This window comes from Gopherus flavomarginatus, chromosome 8, assembly GCF_025201925.1.
Source record: "Gopherus flavomarginatus isolate rGopFla2 chromosome 8, rGopFla2.mat.asm, whole genome shotgun sequence".
Taxonomy (NCBI): Eukaryota; Metazoa; Chordata; order Testudines; family Testudinidae; genus Gopherus; species Gopherus flavomarginatus.
In genome coordinates, this window is record NC_066624.1 from 109,314,405 (window position 1) to 109,339,082 (window position 24,678).

General features: G+C 41.8%; 1 protein-coding gene across 2 annotated transcripts; it reads right to left on the reverse strand.

Moving 5' to 3' along the window:
- Positions 1–28: 28 nt before the first annotated feature.
- FYTTD1 (forty-two-three domain containing 1) lies at positions 29–19,119 on the reverse strand. 2 transcript variants are annotated; one of them, XM_050963833.1, is made up of 9 exons: positions 18,925–19,119; positions 16,692–16,823; positions 11,181–11,326; positions 9,035–9,147; positions 5,716–5,812; positions 4,493–4,557; positions 3,386–3,460; positions 2,386–2,512; positions 29–897 (listed from the first exon to the last, which is right to left on the reverse strand). In XM_050963833.1, exons 1-9 carry the CDS (start codon positions 19,106–19,108, stop codon positions 802–804), a joined length of 1,035 nt encoding a protein of 344 aa, XP_050819790.1. In that variant the 5' UTR covers positions 19,109–19,119; the 3' UTR covers positions 29–801. The 2 variants fall into 2 exon arrangements, with proteins under 2 accessions (XP_050819790.1, XP_050819791.1); XM_050963834.1 differs by lacking the exon at positions 18,925–19,119 and adding an exon at positions 18,580–18,597.
- Between the last annotated feature and the right edge of the window lie 5,559 nt (positions 19,120–24,678).

Consider the following 24,678-nt stretch of genomic DNA (forward strand, 5'->3'; position numbering starts at 1 on the left):
GGAATAGAAGGGTAGAGTTTAAACAAAATGCAAGAGAAAGGTACATTTACTGAGGAGGCAGATACAACATGAACAGTTGCAGTACAAGCTTCTCCCATACTGCCCAACCCTGACTTGGAGGGACCATTTTTAAGGATGAGTAGTATAGACTTCATGCCTGTTAAGTACCTGGCCTTTCTGACAGTAGTTTTACTTTTTCAAATGAGGCGGCAAAAAATTTTGTCTCCAAGGAAGGAAAAAAACCCACGAATGTCAAAAGCACAAAGAATTACAACAAAACCCCTATGAAAAAAAAAAGAGGCAGCTACGTCTTGAACAGAAATACTCTCCAACTCAGGCTTTATGCCAAACTGCAATTTGGAGTGAAGCTGTCTGGCAGAGTCTCTGCTCCTCTGAAAAGGTCTGTAATGGAAATATTGACACGAACTTCACTATAGTAGGGGTTGTGGAGCAGATACTTAATGTCACTAACAAAAATAAATTAACTTTTGCCTGCCGTTTGTACTTGGGCTGTGAGGGAAACTGAAATAAATCTACTGCCTTAATCACCAGCTGGGGTTACACAAAATCGGTTTAGATCAGAACACACCACCACTTACCAAGCAGATCCGTTGCCCCATTTTTGCCTGGGTCATTGTGTCTTTTTACTATTAAAAGTAAAATCAATAAGGATATTTAGTTGTGTCAGCATCCTAACAAAAAGTCTGGAGAACTTCAATGACGTATGCTATACTCTTCTGCCCACTTTCATCCCAGTTTCTCAGATCGGTGGAGTCTTTATGTGTGCCCTTTCAACAGCCTTTAATCCACTGTTACGAAACGGCTTCCTTTGTTCTGAGACATGGCTGTTCTTTGTTCCTTGAGGATCCCAAAGCGCTCATTCAAAGTCATTCCAGTCTGAAAAACAAAACCATTTCATAATAGAGCTTGCAAAGAATCAGACTGATCTGTTACAATGGCAAAGTTAGGGCAATGAGTATCATCCCTGCCTAGTTCTGCTCAAATCAGATTTTTTTCATCCATACTGAAACAGGCAACTAAGGTTATATGTAAACAAACAATGAAGATAAGTTTCTTGTTTTCCTTCTTTTGCAGTATTTATTTTAAAAAAATACACGAATAGAATACATCTTAACTATATTTATGAGATGCAAGAACATTAATGCAGTGTTCAGCTACAAGTGAAGTTAGGAAAAGCGAAAATATCAATTAAGGTCAAGTAAGCTGAAAACAGAACTTTGACTCCACAGATCTGTTCTTCATACATATTAAATTACATCTGCCAACTTCAGTGACTAATACAGGTTTTTACTATTTTACATTCCTGTTGTTTCATAGTCCACACAGTTGAGAGAGCAAACTGGATTCTACTCTAGCTAACAATTCACTTATTTGACTTTGTTCACAAGACGACTTGCAATATTCATTACAGGTGATGAAGATGAAGAAAGAACCCAGCATAACCTCTTTATTTTAGGAAACAGGGAGTCAGTTACAAAAAAGGACCTTTTTCTGTAAAGCAAGATTTGATCTAAAAATCACTGAAAGTCGTACAACACAGCAATGACATTTTTATGGGGTATTGTCACAGTATGATTTTAGTTTCACCACCTGTAACACTGATGAGTTAACACCAGTCTGAAATTTTAATTTTGTATATCCTGATATTCTCAGTCATTCCTCATCCCCACCCCCGCAATTTAGTTTTCCTTTTCACTTAAGGCACAGCTGTTGCATAACTGTAGAGTGACGTAATTCAGTCTGGCAACTTTGTTAGATACAAAAAGCCCAAATTCTGAAGCCACAAAATTGCACAATTTTGTTTTCCCAAATGTCAGATTTTGATGTGCTCTATTCTTTAGACTCAGGAGCCATGGCACTGCATATGAACAAAAAACAAACACTATAACTAAATTCCCAAGGAGATTTTCTTCAATTTTATACATATGCAAAAAAGTTTTTGAAGAGACATTGTTTTCAATCCTCATCTGAAGTTGAATTAGTCAGATTCAGCCATCTGCGTTGTGCAGAAGACACAACAGGAGGGGAAAAAAAAAAAAAAAAAAAAAAGATGTTCCCCACTGTCCTCTCAGTTTAGGAATATAGTGCCCTTCATCCAGGAACACCACAGTGCTACACAGCTATTAAGTTTTAAATCCTATGTGAGGCAGACAGGCATAACAATTTTTTTTAATAGTAGGTCCAGAGAGGTTAGGTACCTGTCCAGAGTTACACAGCAAATTAATGCCAAAACTGGAAGCAGAATCAATAAGCCTAACTACAAGTCCCCTACTTTAGCCCTAGACAACTCTATTAACAAGGAGCCCCACACTTTTTAGTTATATGTTGAATCACTCCAAGTAAATGTTAGGAAACAGCTCTTACCTGTTTTCCAACACTGTTGATATCAAATTGCAACGTAACTCCTTTGGGAATCTTCTTCTCTTCTGGTTGCTCCTTCTTCATTAGAAATGGAGGCATAGGAACACGAGTTAGCCGTGCCTTCTGGGAACTGAAAGAACACTATTTTTAAAATGGCACATTGAATAAAGGTTGATGTAACAATAGTCAGGTGTTACTGTCTACAAAGATGTACTATAAAAAGACAAGAGACCACAATGCCAAGTACACTGCTAATACTGCAACAGAAGGAAGAATTATTAGAATATGGTTGAAACACTGACTGAATAGTTGGGAATGTTTGATTTCAAGGAGGAAGAGTATAACCATTCGTCCCTTCACTGAAAACAATATCTGCAGATTAAATGAGCTAAAATAGGTAGGCTAGGGGAAGAGAGTCAATATTTTAAAATTAAATTTTAAATATTTGCACATTTATTTTAAATCTCTAGCCCTATTGATATATAGTGATTCTTTACTGTCAATTTTACAAGCTTTAGCTACAAAGAGCAAGGCTGGTGCAGTTCTCTTTTAAGGACAGGTACCACTGATCAAAGGTTTGCCCAGAGTTCTGAAGCTGAACACTAAGAATCTTAATATACAGCTATCCTGTCCAATTTACAAAAAGGAACACAAGAATGTTTGTCTGATTTAAACTCAATTCTACTGTTATCTTTAACAACTAGGGAGGTTCCAAGTACCAATTCCTGGACATTCAGTCATTCAAGACTTGGTGAGGAGAGGGAAATTCAATTCAAGCCCACACCAAGCTCCTAACTGAGAAACCTCAAAGTGCGCCCCAACAATTACACATTATCTGAACACAGATTGAGAAACAGAAGAGGCCTGATCTTGCAAAGCGTCCACAGACAGAACTCCCATTCATGCCACTGGGAGCTGTAAGTATGGAGAGCTTGCTACACCAGTCCCAGAACCAGTAACTGGAGTTATGAAGGAAGAAGATTGTTTGGAATGTTCTACTCACACTGGGGATGGGATTGCTCCAGGGTTGTCAATAGATACAGTCAGAATGCCTCCATTTGTGGTGGAAGTTCGCCATCTAGTTTGAAAGCACAGGAATCACTTATACAGGCTGAAATTCCAGTGTACCATTTGGGCTTTACATGAAATGCATGTTCCTGGCTAGCCACTATTTTAAAAGTCTGTCAGAACTCTAGAGTTTTCAGAGTATAGGGTGGTATACCAAGACTACATACAACCAGGCACAAGCTACACATCTATATGGACCACTAGCATAGACTGAGCACAGGCCTTTGAAGCCACTAAATTGTCCAACTATTCAGAGCAGCTCCAGATGACATTGGTGAAGAGTGCCAACACATAATCCACCCCAGCATTTCAATAATTGCTAGAGCAATGGTGGGAGTTTCTGAAAATATTCAGTGCAGACAAGACCAGATAGGTCCATCAAATCCAATAGTGAGCCTGAAATTCTGTTACATATGCTGCTCTCATATGAGCTGTTTATTCTTCCTACTATAGCTTGCTGCTGTCCCTTTTGCTTATCCATGAAGAGCCTGGGAAGTGGAGATTCCGTCTTTCCTCATAGACATGCCTAACTTATCTTCCTTTTCACATGTAAGCCTGGAAAATGGCCGGTCTCACTGATTTTAAACTGTTTTACAGGCTCTGGATTTATAAGTTAGGTACAATAGCTGCTACATCGACAGAAGGGGAGAAACTACTGTCCTATATAGAGCCTAAGTTAAAGTTTTAAAATGACAGAGCCTTGGGTGCAGAGCTTACTTAGTAGCTCTGAAATTGGCAACAGATCCCTCCCTCATTCCTGGGAGCATCTTGTGCAAGTGATCCTTCCAGTTAAACTAAGAGCTGCTGTAAAAGCAGGAAGGCAGGCAGGCAGGACGGAGAAAGGGATGAACACTGTTTCCCACCAAACACATAGCACATCATCCAAATTCATGTCACTACTCAACTCAGAAGCCCACAAGAAAAGGTTCCAGTTGCCACAAGTTAACAAGTTAGAGTACTCTGGATACAGCAGGACTAAAGCAAAGCAGTTTAAACGGATAATGCCTTAACTGTAGCTCTTCAGCTGAAATATGCCACTTACTGGCGAGTTCTCTTTGCTGCCTGATTATCCAGAAATTCTTCTACTGGCTGTACTTGTGCCTGCACCTGAAAACACAGAAAGATGGGTACAGGATTTGAATACTGTTACACTTCCTGATCTTGCAGTGTGAGGTTTTAAAACATGAACAAGAATCTATGAACACACCCATAAGATGTATACCAAAAACAGACCTATAACTTTAGTGCTGTTCAACCGTGGATGGTCACCTTAGGCCCCAGAAACTCATGTTCCCTTAGAGCATAGGCAATTTTTACAAAGGGATTAAAATAAAGAAATTTGCCAAAAAATGTAACCCAATAGGCAAGAGAGATGCCATCCAGAGTGATAAGAACCAGACAGGGTGGAAGCTTACCCACACCCACGGCTGGAATAGAGGACAGAGTCAAACTGGGATGTGGTGAAAAAAAACTTACTATAAGAGATTCTGTATCTAATGCCACTGAATCCCCTTACCAATTTGCAGGTTTATCACATTCTGATTGTGTTTTTTAATCTCCTCTCCGGTATTCTGAAAAATCCTCACTAAAGCAAGTGACTCCACATGGATTGACCCCTGTACCTGTGCAGAACCCCACTGAAGTAAGTGGCGCTCGTGCCTACCCATGCAGTGGCAGTTGCAGTTAGGGCTCAAACATATAAAGGAAAAAAAATTAAAAACCATTTCTCTTTACATTCTTAGTTATTTGACTTACTTTGAGGCTGATTTATGGTTAAACCATATAAATCTATATCCATCTGTATAACCATTTATGGTTTAAGGCTGAACCAATCATGCAATTCTGAAGCTTACTGCTTTCCATCCTTCACCTAAAGGCAACTTTAAAAACCTATACCTAGTTTTAAACAATTTACCTTCAAGAAGAAGCTGCACAAGCTTCCTACTATACTGAAATATACACCCCAATTCCATACACCTCAGAATGATTCAGCTGTTTTTGGGGTACAAAAACACTCACATATTGCTCTACAAGAAATATTTAACTCAAGATAGAACCAGTTTTTTCCTGGAATGGTAAGTATATGGTCCCAAGGCCACTTGAAGTGTTGTCTTTTCAGAGGTCAAAGCAAACACGTCAAATGACTTTATTCAGAGTTGACCTAGATAGTCTGATTCATCAAATGTGGGGCTGACGAAGAAAATAACATTCATTTGAGAGTCTAGTGCATAGTTTTTATTTTATTTAAGAACATTTTTATTGTACCTTCAGACCCCTCCTGAAGAGGAAAGTTGCTTGACGCATGTCTTTCTGCTGGTTTAGTTTATTTCCAATTCTGGCAAAAGTGGATGGTATATTACTCCTGTAACATTTTACAAAATAAGAGCAATATCATTATCAAAAACTTCTATGGCCAGCCAATTTTTAGAGAAAAATAGAAGACTGGGGATAATGGAGTCAAGAAGCAAACATCTCATATTCCCCAATGCATTGCTAAGACAAGTCACATTTAGAAACTGAGCCTTTCAACTTTGTTGGGTAGAGTGGGTTTATTAAAACCACATTTTTCTTTTAAACACATGGAGATGTCACGGCTATAGGGAAACTACACCTTAGACCACTTTTTAGTCTCTCAGGTGCATCCTTTAGGTGATAGGCCTGGCTTTCTGCACCTCATTTTGGGTGGAAGCATCCAGTCCAACCACACTCAGACTGGGTCTCTGGGCAACAGCCCTCCTTGTTCCCAACCATGTTAATGACACAGGTAAATTAGGTTTGACACTTGTAAGTTTCGCTCCTCAGGAACCTCTAACAGTATATTTTGCATGAGCATAGAAAGTGTCTTCAAAACAAAGCATTATTTACTCATTCCTCAAAAGGTATTTAGGAAAATGGGTGAACAATGAAAGTCCTAGATGCATGCCTTTTTACCTAAGCTTAACCTCTCTATTCATAGCTCAGGGAGGTCCAGCTTATCTCCATCTCCCTGAGTTGATTTGGGAGAGCCCATCTGTTCTGCTCAAAGCCACATAATCCCTTGTCTCTGTCAATCTAGGTGTTAGTTTTTCCTCTGCTGACAAGTGGCTTCCCCCTCATCCCCCTCATCCACTTCTCCCAGGGTTGCATGGCTCCCCCTAGGCACAGAGGCCCCCCCAGGAGGTCCAAAGTGAGTGGACTCTCTGAGAGGGGCTCACAGAAAGAGATGGGTGTGCTGAAGGCTCAGGTGTGGTTCCAGGAGGAGGTGGTGCCCAGGGCTTATCCTCCAAGAATGTGACCCCTGAAGAGGGCTGTCACACCGAAGAAGGTTCCTCCCAGGGACCATGTGGAGCCAACAGAGTATGAGTCCTGTGAGTCTGTGACAACATGGTAGGAAGGATGGTTGGCAAATGCACCCCGTAGACTATTAGCAGGTAGACAGCAAGCTTGCTGCTTTGGTCACAGCATCAAAATGAGGGAGAGTTATCACTCCCATGTGGAGATGGGCAGGGACCAACCCTGGGTCCCACTCTGCTCCACATTGGAGAGCTAACGCATCCTGATTTCCATGCTGTCACCAAAGTAAAGAGCTGGCTGTCTACCCTCACGGTTTGGGATTTCCTTTGAACCTAGGCTCAGCTATAGAATGAGTAAGAGATTCTAGCCTGCCTAGAGCCAGACAGGGGGTATTCCCCAAAAAACAGCTTTTCCATGATCATCTCCAGGATTCTTATCTGTGTCATTGTTTTGTTTCCCGTTTCTATTTTAACAGCCCTCTTTGATTTAAATCCTGGAAGTAAGGCAGATTAATATCAAAAGATAACCTGAAGGGCACATGATATTTATTGATTTACTTTCCTACTCAACAGCCTACAAATGATTTTCCAGTTCTTGTATCTATGCTTGCTTGGCTACCTTGCTTGTTTTGGCTCCAATACAAAGCAATGCACCACACACAGTACTCTGCAAATATTAATCCTTCCAAAAACTGCTAATTAGGTAGGTGAAACGGAGATTCAGTCCACAGTGGTTTAAGTGGCATGCCGAAATCCACACACGTCTTTCTAAACTGGTACTGAATCAAGAATTCCTAGCTCTCAGGCCTTGTGCGTCTCTGCAACGTGTCCTGTTTAAATGGTGTTCATCGAGAGACTAGTGTACCAATATAAATCAATCTTTTAATTCAGCTGTGCCCTCTACAGGAGAAAAACTGCCTATTTTTAAGTGAGACACGAACGATAATAAAATTGTTGTTGTTTAACCCAATTTTTATGGTCTAATTGTCAAAACCATTTTAAAAGCCAGTAGCAGATTTTGTTTTCTTAAATGATGGAAATCTGGAGACCTCCAAGAACATCTACTAAATATGTACTCCTTAACAAAATGAGGCAATATGGAAAGGGGGAGGAGGGAGAAATCAACTGATGAACAAAGGTTAGGTTGATTTCCTTAGGTGGAACCTGCCCACCACTCTAATGAAGCGTGTGCTACTGCCAATATTTGGCTAGAAATACAAATTAGTCGGAGAAATATTCTACCCTACAAAAAATTTAGCCTTATGCATCTCATGACTGCACAGTCCACATATTTAGTATTTCCACTTGAACAGGACAATAGAAGTACCTGGTTTATTTTGGCCAAAACCAGAGGATCCCTGTCCACACACACGAATTGGCTGGACAAACCCCCAAGTCATTTGGCTCACAACAGAGTGAGACTACACAACATACATTTTACGCTGCAAGTTACTCACTCTCCCGCAGCCTTTACATTAGAATGCCCTAGTCTTAATGGAAAGTCTACAATTTTAAACATGGTATTCAAAAGGTGAAAAATTAAGTGTGCCAGGTATCCCTAAACCTGACTGCCAGGAGCTGGGACTGGACAACAAGGGATGAATCACTCAATTGCCCTGTTCTGTTCATTCCCTCTAAAGCCTCTGGCACTGTCCACTGTCAGAAGACAGGGTACTGGGCTAGACAGACCATTACTCTGACCCAGTAAGGCCATTCTTAAGTGATCCAGACAATTAATGGCATTTGCACCAGTAGCTATGGGGCAAGGTTTAATTTTTAATGTGCATAACATTGCCTTGTGCGGTAAACTGTTTTTAAAATGGAAGCATCTGCAGGTTAACACAGTACACTGGAATAATTTCGGAGCAAACAAAGCACACTATAGTTTTCATGAAACTAAAAATGGTAATAGATCCTGTAAAGTGTCTTACAATGAGAGCGAAGTTACTTAAATAAGAATTGTCACTTTTATAAAACAGTTACCTGAACTTAAGATTCCATATATTAACCATTTTTATAGATCGGGAACACTCGAGCTACATATTTTATTTGTGTTAAATGGAGGTAAATAGCAGGTGTAAATGAAGAAAGCTGCTTCCTAACAGTTCCAGGAAACAACTGATCCCATCATCAGGGCACACAAATCAAGGTATTGCATGAGGGCTACTAACTGTACAAGATTTTATCCTACTACTGCTGCCAGTCTTAGCTCTCTTGATCCCAAGTCAGCACTGCCAGAAACAGAACTCCTCATCACTATAAAAAGGGATGAGCTGGAAAAGGCACCTCGAAACAGCAGTTAGAAATCTCACCTCCTGTTTAATGGGACAGGCCTCCTGAGAGCTGGCATTTGTTTTCTCTGCAATTCAAACGGCCTCTGAAGGGTCATTTTCCTTTTCAAAACTGGGTAGTTTCGCTGTGTGTTCTTTAAAAAGAAAAAAGAATTAAATATCCAAGTAATGGTGGCCTGTCACAACTCATTCAAAGTTAATCAATCTAAATCAGTGGTTTTCAAACTTTTTTCTGACGACCCAGTTGAAGAAAATTGTTGATGCCTGCGACCCAACGGAGCTGGGAATGAGGGGTTTGAGGTGTAGGAGGGGGCTCAGGGTTGGGACAGACGGGGTGCAGGGGTGAAGGCTGCAAGGTGGGGCCAGGAATGACGGATTCAGGGTGTGGGAGGGATCTCTGGGCTGGGGCAGGGGGGTTGGGGTACAGGAGGGGGTCAGGGCTCTGGGCTGGGGGTGTGGGCTCTGGGGTTGGGGTACAGGAATGGGCTCCAGGTTTCAAGGGGGGGCTCAGGGCTGGGGCAGGGGATTGGGATGTGGGGTTACCTCTGTTGGCTCTGTTCAGCAGCGTAGCCAGGGTGCAGAAGTAGGCTTCCCACCTATCCCGGCACCACGGACCGTGCTGCACCTCAGAAGCAGCCAGCAGCAGGTCTGGCTCCTAGGTGGAGGCTCACAAGTGGCATCGCACAGCTCTTGCCCGCAGGCACTGCCCGCTCAGCTCCCATTGGCCAGAAGCGTGGAGCCAGTGCTTGGGGCAGGGGCAGCACGTGGTGACCTGTGGCCCCTGTAACTACAAGCCAGACCTGGTGCTGGCTGCTTCCAGGGTCCCTGGGTGCTGAGCAAGACGACCCAGTGCCTTGCATTCTGAGACCCAAACTTTGAAATCCACCCATCTAAATGTCTCATGGATTACTTCACTTAAGCTGATGGTAAATCTCTTGATGGTATAAATCTATCCTCTTGGCTATCAAATTAACTATTCACTTCATACAAGACCCCCCGCCAAAAAAGTAGTCGTTATAATCTAAATTTTATCATCTGTCCAAGACCTTGTTACAAGTTGCAATTCGGAGAATATACTTAAGCATAACTTGTATACATCTGAAAATATACAATATAAGCAATTCTAGGATCCTTGAAGAGTCACCATGGTTTCAGCAAACTTTGTTAGAAGATGTCAAATCAATTCAACCACATTTTCCTTACTGTTGATTCTCCATGTGTAAAACACTTCCCTCCTCTTATAATTAGCTTGCTGCTCCTCCTACCTGAATCCTTAAGAACTAACAGTCCACTGTGATGTCAAGAATCACTTCCATAATTTTGATGAATTCCATATTCTAATATACTTGCCACATTAGACGAGCACACTGCTTGGCCTAAGTCAACTCAAAATTAGAACCTTGCTGTTAAGTTTAAAAAAAAAACCTTCTACATTTGTTTAAGGCTGGGTATATTCTGTTCTGGACTTGTGCCAGACTATTTCTGCTAGACCAAGCAAATCAGTAACAGATTTAGAGTCTGCTAACTCCTGGACTACCAGAACTAGGTACAAGTTCTACAAGCTATTGTAGAGACAATCTCAGGTTTCATATGGCAGTGTTTTTCTATTCTTAACTTTTGCACATCACAAGCAAGCAGAGGTTAAGAGTCACATTCTGATTACTTATGTTACTCCCCCACCTGTACCTGTTCTAGGATTTTAATCACTTCAGATAGGATTATTCAAAAATGCCTTCACTTCATATGGTACGAAGCATTATATTCTGGTTTTAAGTGTTTGCAATTATCACCCTAAACTCAAGTCAGATCTGGAGAAGGGTGAGGGAAAAGCTAGACAGTATTCAGAGTTAGGTTATTTTAATGTAATGTTAAGGGCTAGAAACATTTTTGTAACAGTACAAATGCATTCAGGACCAGAAAATCTTTCAAAGAACTGGTCTTGGACAAGTTATGACAAGATCTGCAATACCTATTTTAACGTATATGTGTTTTACCAGATACTTGTGTTACCATTATACTATACATATATTTAGATTTTTTAAAAACTAGTCAGTCTGAATCTTTTCTAGTCTGCTTGTGGCACTAATTATTCACTTCTTACTTTAGGAATAACTCTCCCATTGCCAAGCACAGACAGTTATACATTGTACAAAAATTGTATTCCTACCTTCTCGCTAAGTGGTTGTCTGTTCAGAGGACTAATCCCTCCACGTGAACCTAGTACTTTCCTCGCTGCCAAGCCAGTTATAACTCCATAGGGTCGCTTCTTCCCTGTTACCCTCCTTCTGCGTCCCAAACGGTTCTTACCGAAACCTACAGTGGAAAAAAGAAGCACTATTAAACTGTTTCAGAAAGAGACACCATAGCCTATAGCCCTGGGCACATGATATTCAGTGACAGCTAGCTGCACAGTTACAATGTAAGGTGTGAAACAGATGTTTTCCAAGCATGGGGCATGCTGCCCTACGAGGATGCAACAAGGTTATCGGGGGGGCATGAGGACCTGATAGGGCCATGTTGAACAGCCAGGGTCAGCAGGGGACTCTGCCCAGCAGAGGAAGTGGGTGGGGTTCTATGAAGATTGTCTCAACAGGATCAGGCTCCCTGCCCATCTTGCTCCTGCACTGCTGCAGCCACAAGGTGCAGTCACCCTCCTCTTCTGGAGGGGCAGACACGGACTCTGAGTAGGGGGCGGCAGGCTGCACCCTGGGAGTACTGCTCTTTCCCTGCCAGACAGATCCCCCTGCTGGCCCCAGCGCTCAGCACAGCCTCAGGGCACAGAGCCCCTGCCACGTCCCCTTACAGAGTCTGTGCAGGGGCAGAAGACAGGGCCAGGCTGAAGGGCCAGAGGCAGTAGGGTATGGAGTCTGGTGGAGGGATGGGCAGTACTCATAGGCTGTAGCTTTCTGTTCTCCTCCTGACACCAGCCCTTCAGGTAGAGAGCCAGGTCCTGGCAGCCGAGGCTATCTGACCACTGTAGAGAGTGGAAGGCTTCCTCAATTGCCACATGGTGAGTACTCCCCACCCCGTATGGTACCATTACTTAAAAAGAGGGAGACATGAATTTCTGAAGGGGACACAACGAAAGAGCTGAGGAGCCTGTTTTAAAGCAAAAAAGTTATTGGCCTCATGTTGCAGATGCTGATGCTGCTAAATCACATAAGGCAGTTCAAGGTTGGCCTTAAACAAAGACGATAACTATATCAGACCATAGCCGAACAGCACAAAATGGTATATTTTATTTCAACTTTCTGATCATACAGCAAGTAACAAGAGTTTGGAAAGTCCCAGCTTATAAAACAGGTGAGGTCTACACTGTCAACATCCACCATCCTGGAGGGCCCAGCTGCAACAGCGGACTCCACAAGCAGGATTCTAACAATTTGATTTTGTGCTATAAGTAAGACAGAACCACAATTTAATCATATTCCTAAATAGCATTACATCCTGCAAAGACCAAGACTAATAGGATTTAAGAACACAAGTTGGTCTCCCTCCTACAGTAATAAACCATGCGTTTTCTCCATTTTGAAGGGGAACACACACCCTGTTATAAACATGTTTGAGGACAGATTTTTCAGTGTATAATGGACTAGACAGCAGAAACAGCGGTAGAGCCCTTCATTCTAGGTCAGCAGTGCTTAAAGTAGTTGCATCTGACCAGGGCACAGAGGATTGTCTCAAAGTGACTTCCTCCCTATTGGAAGTGGTATGGAAAGGAAAAAAATTGGGTGAAGATTTTTTAGACTGTCTTCCACTAACTTTTTCTTCCTACCCCACCCTCAAAATCTCTAACTCCTCCCTCCCTGATGTCCTTCTGAAGAAGCTTGACAGCACATTAAATGACCTCCAGAAGCTCATTTCTGCTGCCTATATATAGCAAAGGATCTGCTGCAGCATCACGCACCAGTTTCTATGTATTCCATGATTACACAGTTCCAGTATAATGCGGAATCCACCCCTTGCGTCAGAATTATGCTTCAGAACCTAACATTTCATTTAAAGTTTCCAGTCCTCATGGTTGTGAAGATCATTTTGAAAAAGTGAAATGAGTATAAATCAACGCAGCAGCTCTTCTTAGTCTGCCAGCTTGAAATAGCAGCTCTGGGACGTATGAACTGTCCTATTCATCTCAAAACTTGCTTTCACAATCATTTTCAATTTGAGCACTAATTATTATATTGTTGATTATTGCATCTGATGCAGCATTGGGGATGAATTTTGCCTGACGTATTAAGTACATCACCTGATATTCAATATAGGCACTTGATACAATTTCTTATGAGGCTTTTATTCACTATATTTCCCCCCCACACCTAGCTCTAATTCAAGATACTTAAATACATTTGTAAAGTACACAGTGGACAATCCTTACACAATCTTTTACCCTAGTAAAAAACAACTTCTGATGCCTAGAACAGACATGTGGGGGAACACATCCATGCTAACTTTTACAAATGTGTGAAATACCTTGAATTACGAGTAAAAAGGGTATAAAAGGCCCACAGAAGCGGCAGCAAAGCATAGCAAACAAGGAATTAGATTCAGGTTACTAAGGAATTCACAGTAAGAAAAATCTTTAGTCAATAGGCTCCTATTTTGGTTTCAAAGGACCTGGGCCATGAGAAATACTCCAGATGTGACAAATGAGAATGTCTAATTTTTTTTGTACATATTGTGTGATTTGATTTCACTGTTCAATTTTGTATTGCTGCTGTCCGAATGCACAGAGCTAAATCAAAGGAGACTGTAAAAGGGCTGTTAAAGAACCAAGCAAGAAAAGTAAAACAATGAGACAAATAAGAGTCTAACATCAAAGGGTAAACTAAACCCTTATAGAAGCTGAAAGATAGAAAGACAGCTCAGTCAATGGCCAGAGTGTGTCAGTGGAAAAAGCTAACAGGTTGGGAAGACTCATTCACAGACAAACAGTATAATGTAAGCAGGAAGCATGTTTCTCCCAATTCAGAAATGGGAATAAACTCGAGTTCTGGACAGAGAGATTAAGTTTAAGGAAATGTGTGTAGGACTCTTGTTTTGTATTGCAGCCCTGTGCACTCTGTACCTTTGGGTGAAAGAATAAATGCATTGTTTTGAAGACGTTGTTTGTGAGACACTGATCAGCCGCTGTCCCAGGCTCCCAAATTTGGACCCACTGAGGTAGTCTTGGTTGATATCCAGGGACTGTAACCCAGATCCTAATCTAAGAGTAGGAGAATTGCAGAACTACACCCAGGGAGAGATAGGCTCAAGGCCTGACATCTGTGGGGGTGCACTCAGACCCCAAGATGGGACAGTGGTGCTCTTGGTTCAGTTTAACAGTGTCAATAAAGATGAATTTAAAACAATTATATCATATCTTTGCCTTGATAGAGCCATTTAATATTCTGGGAATAAAGACCCCCAAACAAGATCAGTGCAGTGCAACAGTGCAGCAATGCCTGAACAATGAGTCGCTGTTGATATGCTTTGGAGAAGAACTGTTCAGAGCCTGAAAGAGCATCCATGTGAAATGAGTAGGGCTCATTTCCCACTAGAGGTGATCTTGTCTAGTTGTGCACGGAGGAACAGTTGGCGGGGGTGATTTAAAATCTGAAAAAAAGTTGTGACACGTTCCCTGTTTTTAAGCCAGCCCTAACAATAGTGAATACAAGCCAGAGAGAGCAGTTCCCCAAGAGACTAGGGGACTGTCAACATAATTATATTTAAAAGTCCAATCTGCATTAATAAATGTCACTTAAGATACTTGTAACATTTTCATATTTTCAGTTCTAATTTTCCATTTGAAAATGAAAATTAGAACTGAAAATATTACAAGTATCTTAAATGACATTTATTAATGCAGATTGGACTTTTTCATTTGGCATGGCTTGGACAGTGAAAGGAGGCTAGTATATTTATGATCAATTTCCAGTCAAAGACACTTATGCCTTCTCATGCACTTTATTCTGCTGTGTTTGTAGCCCAAATATTAGAGGTGCATTTTTAAAGATTTCCAAACAATTTTATTTTAAATTAATCAATTTTATGAGTTAGGTTTGGATTTCATACAAAGCCTATGTTTTGGGACTAAAACACATAACCCATTACTCACACACTATACATCAGAGGTCCCCTAATGCGCCCACATCCTGGACCCCAGGAGAGCACCCGCCGAAATGCCGCCAAATTTCAGCGGCATTTCGGCGGAGATGCCTCTCGGTGACATCGCTTGCCGTCGACAAGCGACGTCATCAAGAGGTGTCGCCCCCGAATTTTGGCTGGGATGCCTCTCAATGACATCGCTTGTAGACAGCAAGCAGCATCGTCGAGAGGCGTTGCCGCCGAAATGTCATTAAAATTCGGCGGCATTTCGGCAGGTGCTCCACGGCCACAGTGGTCTTCGTCTGGCACCCGCCAGACAAAAGGGTTGGGGACCACTGCTATACATACTTGAGTAACAAATCAGAGACTCTGATGCATATAAATTTCGATCCAACACCTTTTCTCATGTTTGTATTAGCAATTGTCTCCTTTTGTTTCTTACTAAAAGTCCACTAAGAGACAGCTGCAAGCTTAAGTTCAACTACTTGCTACAAAATGAAAAAATGCAGAAGTGGAATTTTTAAATGCCTCATAATTCACTTTAGTGCATCAATCATAAGCTTATTATTTCATCAGAATTAGACAGCTGAATTTTATATAGCTTCCATTATCCACAATGCTAAGAAGGTACAAATAGTTACCTTTCAAACCAGCAGTGTCACAGCCACATGTCTAGTTAACCACCTAGAATCTAGGTAGTGCCTCAGAAGCATCTGAATACAGTCTACTGGAAACATTCTTCATTATCAATGACATCTTTAATAACATTAGACAGCAATGTTGACTTAAATTTTTAAATTGTACATCTTACCTCCTCTTCACTACCCTCTTTCCCTAAACCTCCATTGCACTGTAACACTATGGGCCTGCAAAGTGAGATATGGCAAGATCTTTGTTCACAAAGGATGTAGCTGGAGCAGCTTCTCACTCAAGCACTCTGCTCCATCCTTTTGTGCATTCTGGAGAGTAAAGAACTCAGATTTCATTAAGTCTTACTTTGCAGGCTTGCTGCATAGAGGCAGTGTCGCAGACTCAAGTAGGGTACTGAAATGCAAGATATGTAGATAGCAGTTGCCTCTGTGAAATGCCTGATAGGTAGATACAACTTAATGAATGTAACAGTTTGGTTCTGGTTTACAGAAAGTTTTAGGGACTGGCAAGGACTCTGGGTTTCTCCACTTACTAACCCTGACCATTGTGTTATCCTTCTCTCCCACTCCTCAGAAGAGGGCTAGAAGGATGTAGTTCACAATATACTGTCAATACAGCTTCCAAGAGAAAGCTGAACAAAGAGCAAGATTCCCCAACTCATGGAAGGAGTGTGATACAGCCACAGCTCCTGTTGTCCACGGAAATCCAAACACTGAGCCCACATGGAACCACTAGCACACAGAAAACTTATTTAAGAGGATCACAAACCAGAGCTGAATTATAAATTTAAACTCCACACATGACAGCATTTGGAACAGACTGAGTGAACTATTAAGTCAACCCATAAAGTATAAAAAGTGGTGCTACATGGCTTTACTTAATAGGTGACATTTCACTTTATAGTATTTATGAGAACTGTGTTGCATTTTTGTAAAGCACATACCTGTCTGCTGTTGGATTCCCCACCTGGTCCCCCTCATCCTGAACTGTCGAGTTCCATTCTGTTGAAGCCTTCTGTTCATTTTGGGGGAGTACTGCTTTCTCTCTTCTTTCTTATTCAATTTAATTATATCATCTGCAAAAATAAAGGTTTTATGATACACTTTAGACTTAAGTACTTTAAGTAGCGATAAAATCTTAGTTGCTTTGAATTAAGCCCTATAGCCCTTACTCAGGCAAACTCCCAGAGTCAGTCTTCTAGGAATAATTCTCAATTGGAAAGTAAAACGGAGCCAGGGCTACTTATTCGGTACATTTATTTAGTCCATTTTAAAACACATTTTAAAGCAGATGACCCACCTCCCACATCACTTTAGAACATTCAAGGTTAAAAAAAACACACAACATATTAGACTGCAGACCAACTGACAACTCAATACCTTTGAAAACCCAGAGACTAAGCAGATGAAATAATATCTTATTTCACCAACTGAAATTGGTCCAAGACACACGCTTTTGAGCTCCATAGAGCTCTTCATCAAAAATCAAGAACTCAGACCTTGTCTATACTTACAGTGGTGCAGCTGCACCTCTCTAGCTGTTAGTGAAGATGCTGGCTATGCCAATTGGGGAGCTTTGCCCATTTGTGGTACTCCACCTCTCCAAGAGGCAGAAGTTATGTCAATAGAAGAAGCCTTGTCTACACCAGGGTTAGGTCAGTATAACTATGTCGCTCCACACCCTGAGGGACATAGTTATACTGACATGAGACATTTGTCAACAACTTTTCTGACATCATGACAAATGTGGGATTTCATATAATCCATGATCCTGCCAACCCTACAACAGATTACATGCCTTTAGCTGAGGGACAATAGGAAAGGATGATTCTGTTTTCATGTAAATTACCCCAGTAATAAACTAAACATGACATTAGAGAAAATATGAGGAGAATAATTTCCAAACAAAGTGTCACCCCATGATGACATATTAGCAGGTCTCTGTAAAGTATTGCTATTGACACACCCACAGTATATCATTACTAGATACAAAATGGATGCAAAGAGAAAACATCAAAGTGAGACCAGAATGAAACAAACTAGGCAACCAAAATAAATATCTTCCCTAGCCAATCACACACTGTATACAAAAAACAACCCTTATCCTCCCACATTCCTACCTTTAAGGGAGCCCTGAGCCAGTGTTTTACAGGTTTTATCCAAATGACGGACTGGGTTAGTCACTTGGCAAAGCCCACTTGATATGCAATAAAAATGGGCAAGTTGTAGGTGACCCGCAAAGAAGTTTTTTGCATCTTTATAAAGGCAAAATGAAGTCGTCCCCCCCCCCGCCCAAAGAAAATCTCTTTTACATTAAAAAAAAGTCCAGTCTTTTTCTCCCCAGAATTTTGGGAAACTTGATGGTAGGATAACTAACTAGATTAAGACATCACTGATTCAAAGTAAAACTGAATTGAGAAGAGATGAATTCTTTTAGGCAGTGTTTAAACTCGGCTGTCTGCCTTAAGAAGAAGAAAAATGCTGACTTTGCTAAAGCCTAAATACTCTGACCACTTCAGTGGTGAGTCCACCTGTATTTCTGAGGCTCTGCCAACAGGTCAACCACCAAATATAGGCAAGGCTAGCCAGTGCTAAGGTGAGAGATCCAAACAGCAACTTTTCTTTGTAGTGGAAAAAAACGTGAGGCCTTTACACAACAGCAACGGGGGCCCAAGCCTGACTCACTGTGCTGGGCCTAGTCCCCCTCCCTGAATATTTTCCTTCGCAGGGCATGCCGGACCAGGCCTGGGGGAAGGCTGGTCCTCCTCCCACTTGAGGCAATGGACCTAAGTGGACTCCCAGCTCCCCTACCCACTGTTCAATGGGTCCTACCTGAGGCCCACTGGGCTGCACCGCGTGCCAGGCCCCCGGCTCCCCACCCCCCCAAGGAGGGGCAGGCCGGGGGTGGGGGGAGTGGTCTCGGGAGCCGCCCCCTTCCATGCAGCCGGCCGGGCCTCGGGAGACAAGGCCCAACCCGCGCTGGACCCGCTCACCAAGGCAGTCAGGCCCAGGGCGCCTCCCCGCCCCGGCCGGGGTCGGGTCCGTGCCCTTCCTCCCAGTCACACTGTCCGGTCCGGTCCGGTCCGGTCCGCGCCCCCTCCCCGTCCTCGCCGCACGGCCCGCGAGACCCACAGATGGGGAGGCCCGAACGACGCCCCGGCCGGCGGCTCTCCTCACCCAGCGACATGTCGATCTTCTCCAGGCTCTCGCTGCTGCCGCCCCGGGCAGCCGCCGCGGAGAAGCCCAAGGGGGTCGCCCCGACACGGAACCCGTTCATGGCCGAACTGAGAGGAGCCGCCGCTGCCGCCTCCCCTCCCTGACTGAGACAACGGCCGCCCACTCTGCGCATGCGCGGTAACATCCTCTCCGGCCGACCCAGCAACCAGTGCTGTGGCTGGCTGACGCTCGCGCGATTAGACGGGGACAGGCGCGTGCGCATTCAATAATTCGCGGGGAGGGGCTTCTGCGCATGCGTAAAAGAGGGGTCAATGATGGGGTCACTTCGGGAGAGGCCTGTAGTCTCAGCCTCAGTATGCCCCCTACAGGTCAGGAGGATAATGTCCAGCACAAAGTAAGCTAGTGATTTCACAAGGCGTCCATGTGCAAACACGTTTGTATATCACTAAAGACCCTGTGCAAATGCCCCAGTCAGTGAATGATTAAATGCCGGCAATCCATGCACACGCCTTTGTATGCAACTAAAGAGCTCCTTGCTTCAGTGCAGCCACATGTGATTAAACTACCCAAATATCACCTGCCCTTGCCCCAGTCTGCCCCCAACTAAATACTCCTGTGCAAATATCCTTGTGTGGCCAATTAAGTACCCTAATACACAGCTAAATACCCTCATGTAAATAACCCAGTGCACCACTATATATACCTACCTCTGTGTGCATGCAAATATATATCCCCATTGCTCTCTATCAAGGTTTATTAATCTTGCTAAACTAATGAATAATTAAATATTAATTATCATCATGAAAATAGGCATTTATCTAGTGGTTAGGTTACAGGACTCTGGGATTCAAGGTATGTGGATTCTATGCTCCTGCTTCAACATCCAGCCATTGGATCACATTATACCTTTCCCTACTAGATTGATGAGCCCGTTTTAAAATATTTGTTCCCCATGTATATGGTTATAGACTGTAATCGTCACCCCTTTAACCTTGTCTTTGCAAAGCTAAATAGATTGAGCTTTTTCAGTCTATCACTATATGGCATGTTTTCTAATCCTTTAATCATTTTCTCGGCTCTTCTCTGAACCCTCTCCAAAGTATTAACATCCTGCTTATATTGAAGGTACCAATACTGGACACAGGATTCCAGCAGTTGTCACACCTTGCTAAATATAGAGGTAAAATAACCTCTCTACTCCCACTTGAGATTCCCCTGTTTATGCATCCTAAGATTGCATTAGCTCTTGCGGACCACGGTATCACCCTGATAGCGCATATATTCAGCTGATTATTCATAACCACCTCTAAATCTTTTTCAGAGTCATTGCTTCCCAGGATAGAGTCTCCTAGTCTATAAGTATGGCCTACATTCTTTATTCCCATATGTATACATTTACATTTAGCCATATTAAAATACATATTGTTTGCTTCCTCCCAGTTTACTAAGCTATATAGATCGCTCTGAATCAGTGACCAGTCCTCTTAATTATTTATCACTCCCGCCATTTTAGTGTCATCTGCAAACTTTATTGGTGATAATTTTATGGGTTTTTTTCCAATTCATTGATAAAAATGTTAAATAGCATAGGGCAAAGAACCAACCCCTGCAGGACCCCACTGGAAACACAACGCTCAATGAAAATTCCCCATTTACAGTTACATTTTTAGATCTATCAATTAGACAGTTTTTAATCCATTTAATAATATTGTTGTGAATTGGCTAGTGTGTATTTACACCACTTCCTTCTAGTGGATGGAATTGCTCAGTTGTGTGTGATAGGCTCTGTATAGCTAATGACTAATAGAGATTCTCCTTTAGCTCTGGTGGAGAGATGGTGCCCGTGTTCCTTGAGGATCTAAGTTCAGTCTCTACTGTTACTGTGAAGTTTCATGTGCTCAACATAGTGATAGATATGAAGTCTTGGGGGCCACAGATTTGGTGTTTTAAATACCTTCTTCAAGTGGTTGATGATGAGTGGGAGTTGTGAGGCTTAATTCATTCATATTTGTAAAGTTCATTTATATTCTCAAAATGGATAGTGCTATAGAATTACCAAGCCAAGTACTAATGTTAATATTATCAAATGTCATATATTTTATGTAAAATTGCAGATCTGATTTCTGTGTTGATATGGTGCTGGAATAGGGCACTGACTGGTAGTAGCATTCATCAACACTAAGATACAAATGCTTTGTTAAACCCGTGACAAATAATTTAGCATCAAAGGTGGCAGAAGCTGTCTGTCCAGATGGTAAATGGAAACCACAAAACACAGACAGACTGCACAACAGTTATTGATGAGTCTTATTATCCAAACCAGGAGGCCAGCTGTCTACAGCTGGACATATACAAAAGAAAATTTAACAAAGGTTCTGATCTGAAGGAATATTAACTCCATCCTCTTAGTGCCCCCAAATGGACAAAGTCTTTTATGGGTCATTGAGGGGATGAAGCAAACATAAGGTCTTGGATTTATATGGCTAGCTAAGTGACAGCTAAGAGGAACTGCATAGTGCTGCTGCTATAATTATGTAGAACTAATCCTTAACCTTATAACAGGTTCAGCTCTATCCCAGACTGTATTTCTACGGTCTCTCACACCCCCAAACCATCCTTAGCATAGATTCTGGCAATGCCATTGAGAAAGCCTATGCTCAAATAAATTTGTTAGTCTCTAAGGTGCCACAAGTACTCCTGTTCTTTTTGCAGATACAGACTAACACGGCAGCTACTCTGAAACTCGTCATTGAGAATAATAACATTTGTTCTTTTAAATTTACTGGAATTAGGGTGGTGCGTGTGAATATTGGACTATTTCAATCAATTTATAGTTATTGTTGCTTGTTTAAATCCGAAGAATTAAAATCTTTTTAATTTATTATGGGGATGAAGATACTGTCAAAATAAATAAACAAATTGGCTCAATCCTGAAGTCCTTACTCAGTCAAAATTCCTCATATGAAATCCTGGTCCCATTGACTTAATGGCAAAACTCACATTGACTTCAGTGGGGATACATTTCACCCTGTTGACTTAAAAAAGACTCTGAATGAGAATGTAGGACCCAGTTCAGCTCCCACTTAAATGAGACCTGTATTGGGTTTTTAAGATCTGATCCAGAGCGCATTAAAGTCAATGAGAGGCTTTCACTGATTTCAGAGGCTCTGAAACAGATCTTTCCTAAATATCTCTATATCTAATCTACCCTAAAGTGTTATGTTGAAAAGCGTCTTGCTTATAAATTGATGTTTAAACACCAGGGTGAAACTCTCAATAAAGAAGAGTTAAAATTGCGATGCAATTAACTCACTCAAAAAATTATGATAGCATTATTCATAACTCATACTATTTAAGTTCAGAAGCATAGATCATCTAGTCTGGCCTCTTGTGTAACACAAGCCAGAGAATTTCACCCCTGTACTGAGCCCAATAACTTGTACTTGATTCAAGCTTGAAGCATATATTCCAGAAAGGCATTCAGTCTTGATTTAAAGACATCAAGGGATGGAGAATACACCACTTCTCTTGGTAGCTTGTTCCAAAGGACAAATGATAATATTTATTCTAGTTTTTATAATCTGGAGTAGTCTTTCCTGGATCTCCCTCCCTAGCAAACTCCCCATCTCATGATAAAACAGCTCCCTTTTCCTTTACCTCTGTATTTTGTAGTTGATATTTTCCATTGCTTTTATTATTTAATATAGACAAGACAAAATTTTATTATTTCCAAAGTGTCTATTTATAGTTTGTATGGAAAGATACTCCCAAAAGAGCCTGATCCTACAGATATTATTGACATGAGCAGTCTCATTGACTTCAGTGGGACTAGGTTGCAGGCTTGAGCCCAAGAATTATGTTACACTGTTTTGCATTTCTCTCAGTTTAAACAATGAAACCAGACTTGTCTGTTTCATGCATTTATAGTCAGTTCACTGGACATGATCATATAACCCTTGCTCACAGGAACAGTTTCAATTACTTTTAATTTTCCATCATATTTTTACTGTGACAGTCAGTAAATATACTGATGCTCTGGTACTGCCTGTGTGATATGCACCCTGCAAATTTTACAGAAGGGATGAGAGTAGAATAGGCCTGTGTAACATTTTTCTTGTCCCACAATATGTGGTGGAAGCTATAGTTTGCTGAGAGCAGTAATCCCTATGGCATTGTGAGAGTTCTAGTCTCTTTATTGAGTGCCTTCTGGGAAGTGTTATTACTTGTATTATAATAGTATCTAGAGTCCTGTAGCCTCTCAAATCACTTTGAAGTATTGTATTATATGACAAGTAACACAATAACTCTTAGAATATAAATGCTTCAGGTCTAGGACAGAGTCTTCCTATGTGCATTGACAGTGGCTAGCATGTCCTGGGTGCTAACAGAATACAAATAAATCAAACATAATAATAGCACATAAACAAGAGTTACTGAACAAATAAAAATACAGAAATCTTGGCTCCCTGAAAGGGAGCTATAGCACATCAAGCAACTTCACAGCCATATTTGGAGTTTAGCCCCTATAATCATTTGTCATTGACTATTCCCAATCTGCTGGCATTGATATATTTTTCTTTTCCCCCAGAGTGATGCACAGTTCCCTGCATCACTTTTTAGAAGATTTTTTATCTTTATCTTTTATATTTATATTTTTTATATTTCTTGGGTTGCATCGGTTGCCTCTGATTAAGTGGGCTGTAGACCACGAAAGTTTATGCTCAGATAAATGTGTTAGTCTCTAAGGTGCCACAAGGACTCCTGTTCTTTTTGCAGATACAGACTTACACGGCTGCTATTCTGAAACCTGTACTTTGGGCTGTGGAGCAGACAATGTCTTTACATTTCTCTCTCTCTCTGTTGTTACAGTTGTTGTACAGTCATTCCGCTCTGGGCTGCATTGTACTTTGTCTCTGTTTTCACCTCTAGTTTATGATCACTCATTCTATATTCGGTAGGCAGGTATCTGAGCCTTGCACATTTCACTATGATACAACAACCTGCTAGTGTGAAAATTTTATTCGGGGATCTGTAGCAATCTAGTTTGTAGTTTCTGAGCTTTTACATCCAATGAATTGTATATTGTTTAGATTTTGGCCTAGGCTAGGGTCTTGAGAATCAGTGTCAGCTGGTTTCTTTCTCCATTGGTCTGATGATGATTAGTGTTGCTGAAACATGGAAACTTTGGGGGAGTGGATTATGTTTTAGCTGCAAGCATTCACTCATGTAGCAATTAAAATTGGAGAGAAATGTACTGTTTTGGTTGAAGTAGCACCAGCAATTGAATGACTGACACCGACTGCTCTGAATACATCCTAAGTAGAGTTTTTGTATTTGAAATAAAAATCCTGTGCAATAATCCTCCTGACAAAACTGAAAATCCCTGTGCAAGTACCTCCGCTGGACAATTAAATAACTATGGGCAAATATTCGGATTGCACAGATCCCGGGGCGAACATCCTCCCGTGCCCAGCTAACACCCCGTCACGCACAACTCAATTTTGCAGTCACTGAGTACCTGCCCCGCGCAGTCAGACAGGACTCAAGCAGCAGTGCATGCTGGGAGCTGTAGTTTTATCGGTGTGGGGCATGCTGGGAACTAAAGTTCCGAAGTGCTTCGTGCGAGGGGAGGGAGGCCGGCTTGGAGGTGTGGTCTTGTGAAGTGCATGCTGGGAGCTGTAGTCTCCCTGTCGCGGTGCGTGCTGGGAGCTGCAGTCCCAGCGGGTGCGGCTCGCAGGGGGCTGGGCCGGGCCC

Coding starts and splice junctions, on each gene's coding strand:
- FYTTD1 (XM_050963833.1), bottom strand. CDS start 19,108: ATGTTACCGCGCATGCGCAGAGTGGGCGGCCGTTGTCTCAGTCAGGGA. Junction 16,824..18,924: donor GAAGATCGACATGTCGCTGG/GTGAGGAGAGCC, acceptor TTATTTTTGCAG/ATGATATAATTAAATTGAAT. Junction 898..2,385: donor TCAACAGTGTTGGAAAACAG/GTAAGAGCTGTT, acceptor TTTGTTTTTCAG/ACTGGAATGACTTTGAATGA.